Consider the following 17557-nt stretch of genomic DNA (forward strand, 5'->3'; position numbering starts at 1 on the left):
TTTTGTTACCATTCATGTATACATTTATTAAGCCAAAGGAGTTTGATCATGTCACAGTATGTTACTAGAGCACATGAAATCTCTTCTTTTCAACTTCACTAACAATGGTCATTAATTATTTTTTACTTTTGCCTTTCAAGCTTATAAAAGTTTCCTCTTTCTGAATTCCTCATGAAAGACTCTTTTTTTTTTTTCCTTTTCTTTTCTTAAAATACAAAACAAATGTTTCTCAGCTATGTAAACAACCATCATGGAAATGAGACTGCTCCTAAAGTTAACATTATTGTTATGGACGTTCTGATAGATCTATCTCATGTGGCAAGTATTTCAGCTCAGTGACTCCTTCAGTGGAAGTTATGATTGTTATCATCACCTGTGCTGCAGTACTGGAGGCCTGGTCAGGGTTAAGGCCCTTCTGTGCAAGCTGCTGTACAAATACTTGGCTGTAACTGAGGTCCCTGGAGAGAAGGGCATTCACTGATGTGACTGTAACCCTCTCTGTTCTGTCTGCTCCACAATGGAGCTCAAGGGAAGCTCCTCTCCAAGCTAACTCTGGAGTTCATGTTCAGATACTGTGAAGAGAAGGGAAATGTCACTGCAGGCCAATCCTGACACCTGCAGTCCTGTGCGTAAAGCTGCTCACAGTAATGGGAATGCTCATATGAGTAAGGAACTCCCGTGGTGAAAGTCTGCAAGGGTGAGTCCCTGGGTTGTTGGACTCCTTTGCAAGAAAGCATGCGAGAAAAGCAGACTGGTTCCTTTTCTCTAGGGTTCCATCAGTGTAATTCTAAGAGAGAAAGGGATGGGGTCAGTTGCTCAGTTTCAGCACCTTGAGCATTTTGAGTTCTGATCCCCAAGTTAAAGAAGTCTCTGCTCTGCCTTGGGCTACTATGACCAGGCCTGGAAAAGTCAGATGGACGTTCTTTGTCATGAGGAAGCAGTGGTTTGCCATTAGAGCATGGAGGGACTCTGTTTTATGGTGTGGAGGCTGCATCCTAGGCAGGAACTGTGAAGATTGTGTTTGGCCATCAGCAGAAATTATTCTGAAAAAGCTTCAGAGCAATTGCAGTTTAAATAATGATTACAGCTTCATATTTGAGGTGAAAAAAGAAAGGATTACACGAAATAAATAGCAAAAAAATCATTGTCCCTGCACAAACATAACATATTCCTGCCTATGAAACATCCCTTGCAAATTACTGCCTTTTAGGTTATGTCAGATATTTAAATGAACCCTTTAGAGCTAAAATACAGTACTCTGAAATGAGGTTAGAAAAATTTAAAAAGGACTAATGGGAAGTGTGTACAAAGCTCTCTTTAAAACAGATTTCCCACCTGGATAGCTTATGAGCGTGAGGCCTCAGTAGACGTAGAGCCGGTCTGCGATGGCGGCGGGCATGTGGGTCATGATCTGCATGCGCAGCCACCAGTAGTAATCCATGGGGTGGTAGCGGGTGTAGGGGGCCGTGGAGGTGAGCGCGTGCGCCACGCTCTCGATGACGGGCGACGTGTCCCTGGAGCCGCTGTTGCAGTACGACTCCATCTTGCTGACCTGCTCGTCAAAGTACTTCCGGCCATAGTCCTTGCGCACGATCTCGGGCAGCTCGTCCCACATCTTGTCGGCGATGGCCTTGATGCGCTCGGGGCTGTACAGGTTGGTGCCCGCGATGAAGTTGCCGGGCTCCACGATGCTCACCATGACGCCCTGGGGCTGCATCTCGTAGCGCAGGCAGTCGGAGAAGGCCTCCACGCCGAACTTGGTGATGCAGTAGGGAGAGCGGGCGGGGCTGCCCATCCGCCCCATCATGCTGCTGATGTTCACCACGCGACCTGGGCAGAGCACAGCTGAGCTATGGGACCTGGCCTGGAGCAGGTACCTGCCACACACCACCCAACATATTCCCGAACATGCACCCACCCACCTGCCCACTGCCCACTGCCAGGCAGACCTGCTCATGGCTCTGCCTCAGCAGTGCTGGCTTAGGCAGTGCCCTTCAGGTTTGTGCTCCTGACAGAGCCTGCAAAGGGGGAAACAGGATTGCTCAGCAGCAATTTGGACTGAGCTCAGAAAAGTAAAGCGGGAAAAAGGAAAGGCTCTGGCACCAAAGCTAAGCTTGTTTATTTGCAAATCAAAGGCCAGTGGTGGCTCAGAGTGTCTGCTTCTCAAAATGGAATAGATTGTTCCTGTACCACCAATGGGCAGAGCAGCTTAAGTCCACTGCACTCTTCCATGTGACAACTGGGTTATGGCTCCAGGAACAGAGGCCTTTCTCCCTGCCAGAAGCCATCCATTTGGGCTGGGGAAAATGCTGGTAAGAGGCTGTGGATGCTGTAGTCTCAGTAGAGGTTGGAGTTCTGTGCACCTTCTACCAAAGCTCATTGCTAAGTTGTGTTAGAAAGGGAAACTTTGACCTCAGAAGTGGATAGCCTTCCTTGGTGGAAGAAGGGCTACCCAGGCCACATCCAGCCCAGGTCAGCAGCACAGGGCAGTACTGTAAATGCCTGTGGAGGCCTCAAGAGTGAAAAATACTCTGATTTAGTCAGGCAGTAGGCCCTAGCACAGGAAAGCTGCTGCCTCTTTATGCTGAGACCCATGCAAACTCTAGGTCTGCATGTCATTGCTGTACAACCCCCTCTTTTCCTGCATCACAGGCTCCCAGAGTAACAGTGCAAAATAACAACTTCCCTGCAAGAAGCTTTTTGCACTGCTGCTGCCCACCCTGTCACAGCTGATTTTTATATAGCAGGGAGAAATGCTCCTGGCACTGTAATTGATTGTGAGCTGCAGTTTCTGAACAGGTAAAAGAAGATATAATGGATTAGATCTTGTGTGGGATGTTGCAGGAGAAGGCAACACATATGGGAAAGAGAAAGAACTGGTTTTCAGGCCTGCTGTGTAACTCAGAGAGGTGAAGCAATCCGTTTGTCTGCTGGGGACCACATTGTATCTCTGAGGGCAGGAAGGTGTCAATGGTGCAGAGAGAAGTGCCACAGACCTTCTGGCCTCTAGCACAGCAAAGGGGGGCCTGCTACAGGGAGAGCCAGTCAGGAGCTCTGTCACTCACCCTTAGACCTCCGGATGAGCGGGAGGAAAGCCTTGGTGGTTCGCACGGTGCCCCACAGGTTCACTTCAGCTACCTCCATGTAGGTGTCCATGCTGGTGAATTCAACTTCCCCAAACGTGGAGATCCCAGCATTATTAACCAGCCCCCAGAGCCCTACAAGACAAAATCAAGCACCATTAGCTGTGCTAGGAGGTTATTGAACCACACAACAGAGCTCTTCATTATGACTTGTGATGGTAAAGACCAGATAGAAGAGAGTCCAGAGTGCACTTCAGTCTCCTGAGAAAATAGAACCACCATGGAGATCTGCCTGTACCACCCAACACTGCAGCCACAAAGTGCTGTCAATGAGGCTTCCCAGGAAGTTCTGAGCCAGCAGAGAACTTCAGCCTTGTATAAGCTGTTCTCCTTGCCACTATTTTTTTATCCATCATAATTTTTTAAAAGAAGCAAAATACATAATGCAAATAATAAGAATAGGAATGAACTTGTAAGAAACAAAAGAGTAATTCTTTCAAAGTAAAATCCCTTCTGTCACCATAAGAACTAGAGTGTCTGCAGTGCTGGGAAGGAGGGTGTAGGCATGGGTGAGCATGCATGCCATGGCCTCTCCTTTTATTCTGCTGCAGCCAAAATGGCAACAACTGAAGCTACCTATTCATTTGGCAATAAAAAGAAAGATTTTAAAGGAATTTTAAATAAAATTAACTCATTTAATATAATATTCTAAACATGCTGAGAAAGGTCTGAGAAAGGCTTCTGTCTCTCGTTTAGAAAAACTCCCTTTTATCTGTTGACTGACTGTGTCCAGATCTGTGTTATCAGAAGAAGCCCAGGAAAGGCAACTTCATCCTGGCCTGTGCTTGAGAATACAGAGCTAGAAAACTTAATTTATATAGAAGATCCATATGTAAAAATTAAATACAAATAAAATAAAAAGAAATTGGTTTGTGAAATCCAAACCAAAACATTACTGGTTGTTCTGCTTAAAACAACCTTCTGCTGAATGTGAATATCCTTTAGGAGGAACATGTACTTCAAAAGGTGGAAAGGTTTCAGAAATGTATGAGCAAAGGCAATTTTCACAGCACTGGAGCAGAATTTGCTGCTCACCTCAGTAGAATGAAGTAGGCAGGCTAAGAAAATCAGTACAGCTACCCCCTGAACTGTAAATGGTAGTATCTACAATAGCATTAATGATACCCAGCTGGCTTCATGGGAAATTCTTTGGAAAACCTCTCAATTTCCTTTGCTGTTTGAAGAGTAGAGGACATATTTCCATTTGTAATTCCCAATCTTTGGGCATGGGGCAGGTTTTACAACAGAAAGGGAGTCACAATGAACTTCAGTTCACAGGAACAAAGTACTAATCCCAGACCTTGAACACCACTCTGGTTTTTGCCAGTGTTCCTACAGGAGCTAGTGGAGAACAAAGCAGTTTTCTTTGTAGATGCTGTGTGAAGTGGGAAGCTCCTTTCTGACGTGGTACAAAATTCCAACAGGCCATTTGCTCTGCCCTGCTGCTCCTCAAAGATTCATGTCCTTCAATCACATGCTCAGCTTTTGAAATACACCCTGACAATGCTCTCAGAGGCCAGCCAAGGAAGCTCCTGTCCCTCTGCAGCCTCAGAGCCCATTGCACACACCCACCTTTCTCTGGGTCCTCGAGGCTGCCTTGCACATGCTCCACTGCCCGGTCCATTTCTTTGCTGTCACAGACGTTGAGCTGCACAGTTCTCATTCGATCGCTGTTCATGGCATCCAGCTCCTTGGAGCCACCCTCTCCCTTGTCCTAGAGGGGAAGAAAGTGCTGGTTTCAATCTGGCTAAAGAGCTGTGCAGAATATCAAATGCCTACCAACTATCAAATCAAACAAAATAGTGCACAGGGACAGTCACAGAATATTCAGGACAGTCCTGCAGCCTTAGGAATAAGGGGAGCAGACAGGACCGGTCCTGCAGAACACCATTCCTCAAGGATCTCCATCTGACCATGAGTCCTGCACCAAGTCAGCTGGTACAAACTACTTTAACCTCCAAGAAGGCAGCCAGAGGTGCAGCAAGGCACCCAGCAAGCACCTCCTGTTCAGTACAAGCTCCAGCACTTTTATTCTGCAGTAAGGACATGGCATTCCTAATAAGTGTGCATGCCCTGAGGACACAGTGGCTCCCCAGCAGCAGTCTGCTCCTGATGTGCAGGTGGGCTGTGAAAAACAAACCCATGGAAGTGATACTGAAGTTTCAGAGTCATTTCCTCTACATCAGGGCTAGGTCAAATATATCCAAGCCAAAGATTATGTTCCTTATTTCTACCTCCACTTTTATCTAACATCTAAAGACATCAAGTTTTTTCTGCTGCTAACATCAGCGCCAGCAATAATTACACTCTGATCAGAATTCTGTTTATGGTTTTGCTAGAGAAGCCTGTAGACTGAGTGAAAAATCAGCTCAGTCTCCTGAAATTGTTTTTGTCCTACAGAAAGTATAATGGCTTGAAGACACATGGGAGGCCACTCAGCTAACTAAAGAGCTTTGGCATTTTCCAGTGTTTTCTGATGACAACTGCTGTTACCATTCTTGGCATGGCCACACAGATTTTGGAACATGGTGTGTGAGTTCAGCTAAAGAAGCAATATTTAATTACAGAGTGATATTGCAAAGCTTTCTGCTGATTTTTCTGTGAGGAAGTAAATACTGATCAAAGTCTAAAAGACTTCCGGCATGCTGCTGCATGTCAGCTTATGCTGAAATTGTCAGAGATTTTCCAAGAACATGCATTCAGTAGAAAAAGTACTGAAGACAACAAAAATAGAAGGAAGGTTTCAGTGACTGTTAGGTATGTCCACTGGAAATTGTGGCTTTTTAGCAGCTCAGACAGAAGAAATGAAACACATAAGTAACTTTGCAACTCTGAAGTTTTTTACTTCAGTCAACACAGAGGCAGGCTATTACTCTAAACAGTGTTTTTTAAGTTTGCTGTGTTCTTATATTCTCTAATGTTGATCTTCAGTTACAAAAGCTGAGTAGAAACACCTATCAAAAAAGTACTTATCTACCCTCTTTGTCTTGAACCCTTTCAAAAGGCAGCAAATTGTACCAAGTGTCCTGTTCTGCTGTGACGCCTGTAGAGGGAGCCCAGGTTAACAAATAAATCTTTGATTCAACACTGGGACACAAGACAGAGCTATCGGGACAGACACCTATTTTGAAAAAATGCAGCAGAAACAAACTACTAATTTAAGCAAAACTTAGTAATAATGCAAAAAAATAATAGCAGAAAGTTGGATACATTACAGAATTCTGGCAAATTCTCTTTAAATAGTGCCACTATTCAAGGTATGTTTATAGTGATGAGTGAGCTATAAGATTAGATCAAACTAGCTGACCCACCCCAGGATATCCTGAGGAGTAAGTTTGTTTCTGTTAGGAAATGGCCGTGCAGCTAAAAACAGTGCAGTGCTTCATAAGGAGAGAGAGACTAAAACTCTCTCCTGTTCTCCATGACCATCAATGCTTTGCCACACCAAGATCTCCTCCAGAGCATATCAAGGCTGTGTCACTAAGCTGTTTGTGGCCTCATTCTTCTCTCATTTGCACTAGTGGGATTCCATCATCCACCCAACTATTTCAGGGGACCCCCAATACACACCCCATGCATGGCTGTGCTCATGAATATAGAAAAATATGCTCAGAACACATGCTATAAAATCACTGGTGGTTTGGTGTATTTCAAAATTAATCAAAATAAGCCCTCCATAAATATATACAGAGTGAGAGCAGGGCCAAAGGTCCAGACCACAGCCCAACACCAAACTTTGCTTACAGTTAAGCCTAGAAAAGTAGCTTTGGGATTCCAGCTCTTCAGACATGGAACAGACCACAGTGTTGTGACTTAATTAAGAACCTCCCTAGACACCATTCAGTCCTGGTTCTGCTCTGTGAAATTCAAACACCTGTGTCTTTCCCTGTACCAACCACCCTCCCTCTCCTTGGCAGAAAGCTGTGCAGAGTGGAGAGGGAAGACTGCAGTTGCTATGTGTCGCTGTACATGCCACAGGTGAAGAACAGTTTTTGTTTTCCCTACCTTTTGCAGGCAGCCAGCATAAATAATGAAACCTTTGTCATGCAGGTGCTTGGCCAAGGCAAATCCAAATCCTGAGTCACAGCCTGTTATAAGCACAGCTCTGCTGCCAATCTGCAAAACAAACCAGAACAAAATGCACTGGAACTGAGTATTTGATATCGGTGATTTGCAGCACAAAGAATAAGTCACATCCTTGGCCAGGAGCAGTGTGTTCCGGGGTTGTTCTCTACACTCACTGCCTCCTGCCACCCAGTGCCACCTGAACACAAGGAATGACATTTTCAAGCTGAGCTCACTCCAGTGAGGCAGGATCACTGCCCTCCCAACATGGAGGAGTTCAGCACCTCTGGCAAACAGGCTTCCAAGGCAAAGAGACCGAGCAAACCACCATGCTCTGGCAGTTCACATCCATCTTGAAATCTGAAAATATACCAGACACTTCCCAAGACATCTTCCCTTCACCAGGAACTGCTCCTATATGCTCAAAGCAGGCAGGAGTCCACTCTTGTGCGCATGTAGCCCATAGGGCATGGAGAAGACAGTTTGACTGAAGAAAGGATATAGTTTAATCTTTCTGACTGTTCACTTATCTCTCTCTCTCTAGCATCTAAGCTCTCTAGAGCTGGGTTCTAAGGGCTAAGAAGATTCAAGTGGGGTTAATATGTGAAATTAGGACCAGTAGGTCATCACTCTTTTTGTCTGGTTGGGCTCTTTTGGTCTTCCTATTTTTCCAACTTACAATTTAAATGGAAGTATACCTCCTTCCCTCTCCAAATTCCTTTTTTTAACCCAAAGACAGGCAGCAGTTAAATAACAAGCAGTTAAATAACAATCTAAAATAGTGCATCAGACAGCCCAACAGCAACAATTGCACATCCAAGGTGCTGCTGTGGGTGTGATTACATAATAATTGCCTGCAATTCACTCCGACTCATCTCTTTTAACAAGCTATAAATTTGGCTTTCCCCAGCATACCCAAGGACTGATCAGGGTGGAAGCTGGGTGGAAGCAGCAAAGGCTTCTCACACTGGAAGCCTGCAGTGATGTGAGGATCACATCTGAGTTCCTCTGAAACTCTGTTCCAGAGTTATGAAGCAAGTTCTGCATGCTCTAGCACTGCTTCAGTGCTGAGTTCTGTGCCACAAGACAGACAAGATGACAAAACATCATCCCTTTTGCCTGGCACTGCTCCTGGCAAGTCAGTATCTTCAAGGAGAGGGCTGCTAAAAAGGGCCACTCTCTTGATGAAGTGGTGAGGACACACTGATTTATTTACATGTCTTTAAACAACTACTCTCGAGAAAGAGTGCTTTATTAAGAATTTGTCATGCAGATTCCCTCCACTGTAAGGTGGAACATTTAATCTGCTGAGTGAGTTCCAAAAATAGAAAAAACCCACTCGTATGATTGTTTATTTCCATGCTTAGCAGCACATACCGTGCTACGTCAATGGGAGCTCGGTGTGGAAAGAATGTGGAGCATGCTCGAGAGGTCCAGCTTGCAGTCTTTCTGGCAAACTGGAAAGATGAAATTGGTCACCAGGCTTCAGGGATTTTAAAACCCCTGCTCAGCAGAACCAGTTCCTGGAAGCCACAGTCACACTCACCTGATCGACTTCATTTGCATAAGAGCGGCTGCCACACGGGGACAACAGAGGGAGGGAAAATCTCTGCACGGGCCTGTTAAAAAAACCCAAACCAACAGAACAGTCAGATGTGGAATATCTTATCCATAGCCTGCTGCAGCAACACACACATGAAAAGGAATGTAGTGCTGCCTACATACATGATGTAGATTGTCATTTGGGAAGACAGAATCTAGTCTATACTTCTCCTTACTCTGAGCCTGTGTGTTTCCTACAGTATGACACATTTGTTTCTCCAAAGACCTTGATGCTATTTCCAGCTGCAGAAGCTGTCTGGGTATTACAAAGTATTCTAAAATAGCTCCTGGTCTGGAGGCACAGAGCTGCATTCACCCACAAAACGGGCAGTGCAGTGTTTGCATTTTCAAAAGCAACAACACCCTCACTTAAGATGTGCACAAAGTTGGGGTATGGGAAGTTATTAATTTGTCTGATGAAGGTATTCTGCTGCGGCTTTGTCTCTGACACCCAGCCTGAGGCTGAATTTGCTTGGATTTGTCTCACTCCTTTTACACACAGCTCCATCCTTATTTCACCCTGGATGGCACTTCTTCCCCATTAAATACACTTAGATTTTACATTGCCTTTTTAAGCTAAGAAACACTGTCTTTGAGCAATACCTGCCATGCAGATCTGAAGCTCCTCCTCATAGTACGTGTGACTCCCAGAAGACAAAACATATTCACAAAGACAAACCAGAGCAAAGCAACAATGCCTTCCAGGAAATGAGATTCCATTTAGAAAAGCTATGTTACCCAGTAGCATCACTCTGTCTTAAGTCTTGCCATCATTCATCAAAACTGGGCCTGAACAACAAAGCGGCGTAACCCAAGCTCTGTCCTTGTCAGGCACCTCTCTAGACTTTATCAGCTTTTTCATTTTTGCTTTGGGCACTGACATTGCCCTCCAGAAGCTTTTGGCCTTCCCTTGGACTTGCTGTGCTTCATCTACCCTCTGGCTCCTCCAACAGCATCCATCCTTCCCAGAGCTAATCTTCAGGCTGCTTTTTGGTTTCTAAGTAAATTTGCATAATCATTCACAATTATCTCCAGCTCAGACATCACAGGCTCTTGCAGGGTGACCTGTGCTACACTGCACAGCAGCTTGCAGATACTCTCGCCTCTGAGCCACATCTCAGGAAATCAAGTATCTCTGAAGGCAGAAGCTTTGAACCAGATGGGAAAGGAGATGACACATTCAGGCAAGGGTGTTCACTCACACCCTCCTGAAACAGTTAAGCTGTTTTTCTAACTTAGAGTGTCACAAGCCAAATCAGCTCTTGAAATAGCTATAGCAAACTTAATTGCTGCAAAGGTCAGTCCCCAGGCAGTGTGTGTTAACATCACTGACCTGCAATCCTGGATTGAAACTTTTACCTCAACACTAAGATTCTTGGTGTGTCTTAAAGTGCCCAGAAATGTTCCTAACATTTCTTACAGTTGAATGAACTTGGGTTTTATTTTTCAGTGTCATGGTTGACCCTGTTATTTCACTGCAGAGCACTGATTTGCTGCACTCAATTCACAATAATCTGTAGAGAATACCTACTAGACATTCTGCCTATCTTGACCTGAAGGCAATGGCAAAAGAAGAACAGATGCTGGCTGCTGCTGAGCAAGAAAGTCATCAGCAGGAACAGCCAGGAAGTGATGTGAGCCCCCACATGGTACCATAAGCCATTTTTGTCATTCTGCATCACTGAATTCTAGAGACCACAACAGAGACTTTAGAATGCACAGGTGGTCCTCAAATTGAATTTGTGCTTGTAATCATGCACTGCCTCTTGTTCAGTTCCACCAAAAAAAGGAGTCATCAGCTTGAAGAGTCAAGTACAAAAATGCTGCTTCAGTGCATTAAGACACTGGTATAGTGGCAGCACTGCCTTTCAATGAACAGCTGGATTTCCAGTGCAGGTTTAGCAACTTGTGGGGATTTCCAAATGCAGCACAGGTTTGCCCTGAGTACAAGACACACAAAGCACAAATACACAGTAAGCAAAACAGAAGACGGAAGAAAAAAAACAAGAATATGCTGAAAATTCTTTCCTCAACTTAATAAAACATTTATTTGTATTTTTAAGGCCACAGCAGATTCCTGCAGGTGAACTCTGGTGTATGTGGAGCAAACAGGAGATAAAAGACCTATGTCTGTTTGCACAGGAAATCTCTTAACAGCATAGCTATCTCCAACACCCAGTTACCAGAGCCACCCTTGACCGTGGTGATGCTGGACACCACTATCAGCAGCAGTAGAGCAACACTGGAGGTGGCAGCTCTTGTTTAACAGGCCATCAGCCCCTTCTAAATGGCTTATGTACTATTAGTAGTACCACACTGCTGTTCGGGAGCCCTGCTCAAAAACAAAGCCAGGAAAAGCACTCAACTTGCTCAGAATTTGGACTAAGAGGTTCCAATCATACAGCAATATAAATGTTGGGGGTTTTTTCAGAGCTAGAAATTAGAATTAGATAGGCAATTTTCTGTTCATTTGCAGAAAAGAACCAGCTTAACTACTCAGTCCACCTCCATTTCTCAGTAAAACCTTCCCTCTCAACTTCTTATTTCATGGGATTTGCTGCCTCTTTAATCACAGGAAGTCACAGAAATATATGACAGTTTCTTGCACTGAAGCAAGGCCTACTTGCTGATATTCCAAAAAATCCTCTTGATGGATACTGAATGAATGTTCTTTTTAACTGAAATGTAAAAAAAAAAAAAAAAACCAACAAAAAATCCAACATGTTGCCAACCCCTCCTTGCATACAGAGTCCATCTCTGCTGTGCTCAGCTCAGTGACTGAGCCCTGGCACAGGTTGTCCAGGCAGATTCTAGAGTACCCATTCTTGGAGATGCTCAAAAGCCACCTGAACACAGCTCTGGGCAACCAGCTCAGAGAAGCCCTGCGTTAGCAGAGTGGCTGGACCACATGACCTTCAAAAGTTCCTTCCAACCTCAACCACCTTGTGACTCTGTAAATAAACTGTCCCACTGAAATCAAGTGAGTCTTTGACATGTGCTTTACTCAAGATGTCACTCTTTCCTCTTTTCCACCAAGTTACTTACCTGAAGCCATTCCCTGGGTCCTTGAGATTCAGGGCTTTCACGGAGAAGTTCAAGAGAGGGCGGGACAGCTTGGTGGCCAACATGTTTTCAACTAGCACACTTTACCAAAAGCAAAACTATTCTTCCTTAGCTCTGCAACACAAGATAGCACCTCTGTTTTAGTTGCTCAATTACTTTGTAAGACATGCTGACTCCATGTATTTCAACAGGAAAATACAGTCCAAAGGAACTCATCTTCTCCCCTTGCAGTCCCTCAGACAGAGATAAATAGCTCAACCTTGAGCCAGCCAAGATGCTTTTAAATAAGGAAAAGCATTCTAAGTAAACTACCAAGCAGGGAGACATTTAAAGAAAATGTCAATTTCTCTTCTTTAATGCATCTTTAACTGTTTTCTCTGAAACAGAAAAAAATTAAGGTACTCATATGGAATATATTATTTCAAATGAGCTATATGGAATAACTTTGAACAAAAATATAACTTCACGTCACAGGTGATGTTATGACTGTCACATGTTATGTGACGTGTTTCCAAAACAATCCTTTGCTTTATAGCTAGTACAGCCACACAGTTAAAAATACATTTTTTGGTAATTAAGTGGTTGGTGATGCTGGACTAAGCACAGGGAACCACCAATAAACTCAATACCGAGTGAAAACATCTCAAGAACGAGACTTTGGTACGGAAAATCAACTTAAATCATATTTATCTTGGATAAAAGTAACCCAAGACACAAAAAACCATCTCCCAGTCCCTTTTATTGAAGCTGAGACACGGTATCTCAGTTGTTGTGGGTGGTTTGCATCTCTGCCGAAGGCTGGGCCGCCATCGCGGCAGCTTCGGGGCCTGCTGTAAACCAGGCCTGGGCTGGAAAGCAGCGAAATTACCGCAGAAAGAGCAGCGGTGGGCACCGAGATGGGGAGGGAGGGAGCGGACAGGGCTCAGGAGGCTCGCTGCCTCGGCTAATCCTCAGAAATCCCGGTGCTTTGATCCAATTCGGGAGCACGGCGAGTGTCCCCGCGGGTTTTGGTGAGGTTTGCAGGGAGAGGGCGAGGCCGGAGCTCCGTCGCAGGTCCCGCCGACCCGGCCCGGCCCGGCCCCTCTCCGGGACGCGGCTGCCGCGGCCCCAAACGCGCTCACGGCCCGGCCGAGGCACCGGGGGCGCGGCCGCCCGGGCTTGTGGCGGCTGCGGGAGAGGCCGCGCAGAGAAGATGCCCGCGCCCCTCGCGGGCAAGGTCACCGTGCGAGCCGGCTGCCAGAGCTCCGCGGGGCCGCGGCGACCCACCCCGACCCGCCCCGCGCTACCCGCGCGTTACCTGGAGCCGGCGGGAGCCGGGCGCTGCTGCCGTTTGAATGAGGCTGGGCCGGGGCCGCGGTGCCGGGCGCGGCGGGAGGCGGGCCGGGGGCAGGGCCGGAGCGGCGGCGGCGATAGGCTGCGGCCATGCGGAGCGGAGCGGGGCTGTTGCTGGCGCTGGGCGCCGCGGGGGTGCTGCTCCTCCACCTCCTCCTCCTCCTGCGGCGGGCCCGCCGCGCCCTGCCCGTGAGTACCGCGGCGAGGGGCCGGGGCTCGCCCGGGGCAGAGCCCGCCGGAGGCGCCCCCGAGGCCCAAAATGGCGCCGGGCCGGGCCAGGCAGAGGCGCTGCAGGTGTCGAGGCCGGAGCGGCGCTGGCTGTGCCGGGCTGGGCTGGTGGAGCCGAGAGACGCTGTGAGGGGGGCGAAGCGCCGAGCCGGGCACGGCCCGGGGCGATGAGGCCCCTGCCGCGAGGCTCGGCCCGGCCGCGGTGCGGCGGGCGCTGCCCTCGGACCCCGCGGTGCGGTGGCTGCTCCCTCCCCGCAGTGCTTCACTGGGACGGGGATGTTCATATAACCATAGGATGGCTTCGGTTGGAAGGGACCTTAAAGATCATCCAGTTCCAACCATGTGCACCTTCCACTAGACCCGGTTGCTCAGAGCCCTGTCCGCCTTGGCCTCAAACGGGATGGGGCATCCACAGCTTCTCTGGGTAATTTGTGCCAGGGCCTCAGCACCCTCACAGTTAAGATTTTTTTCCCTAATACTCTAAACCTACTCTCAATTTAAACCCATTCACCCTTGTCCTGTCACTACATGCTCCTGTAAATGCTCTCCCCTCAGATAGTAAAAGGCCACAATTAGGTCATCCCAAAGCCTTTTCTTTTCCAGGCTGAACAATCTAAATTCTCTCAGCCTTGTCTCATAGGAGAGGTTCTCCATCCCTCTGACCATCTTGGTGGCCTCCTCTGGATGCACTCCAACAGGTTCACGTCCTTCCTGTGCTGGGAGACTGAAGCTGGATGCAGCACTGCAGGTGGGGTCTTACCAAAGCAGAGAGATCACCTCCTTTGACCTGCTGTCCTGTGCTGATTTGGATGCCCAGGATATGACTTGCTCTCTGAGCCAATGTTTTTGCTTCAGGACCTCCAGCTCAGTCTTTCCCCCTGGAATGGCCACATAACAGCTGTAGTCTGATTGCAGCCTCCCACTTCATTCCTTCATCCACTCTGCTTCTCTTACTTTCTCCATCCCTGTTCCACTTGAGAAAATACCTTCCCTTTAGTGAGTATTTTCAGTTCTTTTTCCTGGGATTGAAAACCTCAACTTTCCCAACCCTGGAAAAAGGAACAAGCCAAGTTTACTTTGTAGCTGCACTTATCCTAAATCAATCTGTTTGGTAACATCGGGGAATGGTCAGGGGAGCCACAAATGGGAACAGGATAAAAAAAACCCCAACCAAATGGCACATTAGAAAAATATTAAGTCTAGCTAAGCATGCCATATTCCCACATTGTCTAGAGAGACAGGCTGAAAAAGTAGCTTCAATTTCTTCAGTCTGTTCTGCAGTAAATGTATAATTCTGATGGATCACCTGCATTAGTAAAATAAATTATATTATTTAATAAACTGGCCGTATCCCAACAGGAAATGCTGTGTACATCTGAGCTGACTGCAGGTTAATATGAGGCTGCTCTGCTAGGGCTTCCTGAACTGTGAGGAATAGTGTTGTGGATCACACAGCATAGTGTTACTGTGCTCACATGCCACAGCAGCACCTCTGGTACAAGAAGTGCTCTTAGCAGACCCCAGGCATGCTGTCCCAGGCACCCTGTCAGCACGGGAGTGCTGTCTCCCATGCAGTGTTTCCAGGCAGCCCTGTATGACCCCGAGTGAGGGAGGCACCTGAGTTCCTCAGAATGCTCATTAAGGTCACTGTGCTGATAACTGGTCCTCTCTGCCTGTCCCAGCATTGAGTCAAATTAAGCTGCAGATTGGCCTTATCAAATTTCAGGAACAGGCCCATTAAGCTTTATCTTAGGACTTTCAAAAGATAAGAGTGATTGGGCTTTTCTGTGTTCACAAGTTTTTCTGGCATAGGATCCCTTTGGCTGGGGATGGGGTTGATCCCTGCTGTCATCCCTGGGAGCTCTCTGTCCATCAGGCATGGCACAAAGAGGCACAGGTACAGATGTGAGATCCAGTACATCCCTTGGGGTTTTGCATGCTCCTTGGTGCTGCTGGGGCCCCTGTCTGTTATGAGCCATGATGCTGGAGTCACGTGTTTTATTACCAGCAATTAGGGTTATAGCAAATAACAATCACAAGATCCTTTTCAAACTGTAAGTTGTCCCTCACTTTCCTTCCTGTTAGAGGCAGATGAGAGGATTTTTAAACCTCATTTCTGTCTACATTTTGGTTGTTTGATTGGGGATTTTTTTTTAACGAGCTAATGATGGTTGAGGATTGGATATCTTCTTTGCTTGCCTGACCTGTGTTCTGGAAGTGATTACAGCTGCCTATTTCCTGCACACTTCCTGCTCTTTTGGGAAGTCCTCTGCCTTCAAGATTCAGAGGCAAAGACTCTAGGGAAGTGAGAGAAAGAGAAAAAAAAGTCAAATCCTTTCTTTTTTCACAGGCCAGCTTGCTGAGTTATTGCAGGAGGTGACCTTGACAACTTCTGTGATCTGGTTAATGTTTGATTTTCACCTCTCAGAGAGATGTCACTCTAAATTAAATTCAGACTGAGCACTGTATATTTAATTCTCACTCATATTTTGTCCTTTAGCTGTAGCTATCTTTAGAGCTTTAATAGAGCTAGTCTGCACCTAGGTGCTCTTTGTCTAAGGTATAGTATAATGTTACTGTGGGTGTTTGTATTATAAATGCAGGACAGACTTTTGATCAGTTCTTGTTTCAGCTTCAGATCTTAACTCCCCTTTGAGAGCACTTACTTCAACGTGAGTTATAGGACAGGGTGTTGCTTTATTTGCTTCTTGTTCTCTGCTGAGGCTCACCCTGAGTTTATGCAGTAATTCCCAGATCACTATCACCCTGCAATCATCCCTTATTGCTGCTTTACTACACCATATGTCAGCAAAGCAAGAGATGAGGGAGCAGTGGTGATTGACCCATTTCTCTCTGAAAATGTGTCTGGACCAGCCAGTGTAATTCATACATAAGGGTGTTCATATTCCAGCTGTTGTGAGTACTCTAACAATATTAGCTGCTGATATCTCCAGAGAGATCTAACTGACCTCACTTCCTTATTGCATCCTCTGCATTTTTATTGCTGTATCATGTTATTGCCTCATGGATATAGTTTCAGTTTGGAGCATTGTGCAGCACAGCAGCTGGCAGCCTTCTAGCTGGGTTAAGTGTTAGCTCACATTGCTTCACACCTGTGGGGAGGAGATGGCTTTCAAGCAAAGACAGAAGTTGAATGGGCAGTGTTTTGCTATAGCTTCTCTTCAGGATTTGGGATTCTGCTTTCCTATCTATCTCAAACCTATGTTGTGTCATATCAGATGGAATATCAAATCTTCTTTCTCAATTTACCTGTCAGTCAAATGATAATGTAGGAGAGAACTGTAGGATTTGATAAGTTGTTAAAGACTGCAGAGTTTCAGGAAGAAGCTCTAACCTGTAGTCACATTCCTGTGGGCTAAAATACAGCATGGAAAGTGCTGCATAGAGTGGGAGTAGGTGGGGAACAGACAGCAGTCACTCAGCAGCTAAAAGAGCTGCTCTACAGTTCAAGCCAGTGACATCCTGCCATTTGGATGTTCTCTATGCTGCTTTTTCTTACTATGGACTGGTAGACCATTAACTTCTTTTGAAATGTTTCTGTTCTGCTTTGGCCACCAATACTTGAAAGGAATACTGTTCCAGCTCAGGTATCAAGGAAACACAAATTGTTACAGACCAGCAACTGCATAAATTTGATTTCATAATAGTTGGGTGGTGGTTGTGTTTGTGCACACAGGTGCCACTGTCACTTGCAGCTGGAATTGTGCCTGCCCTGGCTGCAGGACTGCAAGTGGCTCCTGTGCTGTGGGGCAGGGTGGTGGTGGTGCCTGCATTGTAATATCTGATGATATCCTGTGACTGTTTTTCCTCACACAGGCTGAAGGGAAGGCGGTGCTAATAACAGGCTGTGACAAAGGTTTTGGACATGCTTTGGCAAAATGCCTTCATGCAAAGGGATTTACTGTTTTTGCTGGATGCTTGCTCATGGTGAGTGGTGAAATTGATAAAAATTTTTCTGATTAGAGAAAAATGTTTCTCAAATGAAAGCATCTTCATTTGCAGCCTCTATTTACCCTGGTTCAAGATCTGAGAGAGGTGCAGTGGGCAGGGATTGTTACATTTTCCATTGCTTCACCTGCCTGTTGTATCTTGTACCTCATTCC

The 17557-nt window shown here is 46.2% G+C and overlaps 2 protein-coding genes across 2 annotated transcripts in view; one reads left to right on the forward strand and one right to left on the reverse strand.

Annotated features, from left to right (window-relative positions):
• BDH1 (3-hydroxybutyrate dehydrogenase 1) lies at window positions 1-13274 on the reverse strand. Its single transcript, XM_036388570.2, has 7 exons — window positions 13171-13274; window positions 11856-11987; window positions 8755-8827; window positions 7149-7259; window positions 4716-4857; window positions 3066-3218; window positions 1-1830 (listed from the first exon to the last, which is right to left on the reverse strand). The coding sequence occupies exons 2-7, from the start codon at window positions 11936-11938 to the stop codon at window positions 1361-1363; spliced, it is 1032 nt and encodes a 343-aa protein (XP_036244463.1). The 5' UTR covers window positions 11939-11987; window positions 13171-13274; the 3' UTR covers window positions 1-1360.
• LOC118689991 (D-beta-hydroxybutyrate dehydrogenase, mitochondrial-like) overlaps window positions 13183-17557 on the forward strand; it is a 17010-nt gene continuing 12635 nt past the window's right edge. Inside the window, exons 1-2 of the mRNA XM_036388572.2 lie at window positions 13183-13394; window positions 17271-17381. Coding sequence (XP_036244465.1) covers window positions 13296-13394; window positions 17271-17381 — 210 coding nt within the window. The 5' untranslated portion in view covers window positions 13183-13295. The remainder of the gene's footprint in view (window positions 13395-17270; window positions 17382-17557) is intronic.

Source organism: Molothrus ater, chromosome 10 (assembly GCF_012460135.2).
Source record: "Molothrus ater isolate BHLD 08-10-18 breed brown headed cowbird chromosome 10, BPBGC_Mater_1.1, whole genome shotgun sequence".
NCBI lineage: Eukaryota > Metazoa > Chordata > Aves > Passeriformes > Icteridae > Molothrus > Molothrus ater.

What these genes read in the sequence shown, in the direction of transcription:
- BDH1 (XM_036388570.2), bottom strand. Translation starts at nt 11,938, where the DNA reads ATGTTGGCCACCAAGCTGTCCCGCCCTCTCTTGAACTTCTCCGTGAAA. An exon ending in GACCCAGGGAATGGCTTCAG is followed by an intron (nt 8,828 to 11,855) that starts GTAAGTAACTTG and finishes TTTTTTTAACAG; the next exon opens with GCCCGTGCAGAGATTTTCCC. An exon ending in ATGCTGGCTGCCTGCAAAAG is followed by an intron (nt 4,858 to 7,148) that starts GTAGGGAAAACA and finishes CTTCCCCTCTAG; the next exon opens with GACAAGGGAGAGGGTGGCTC.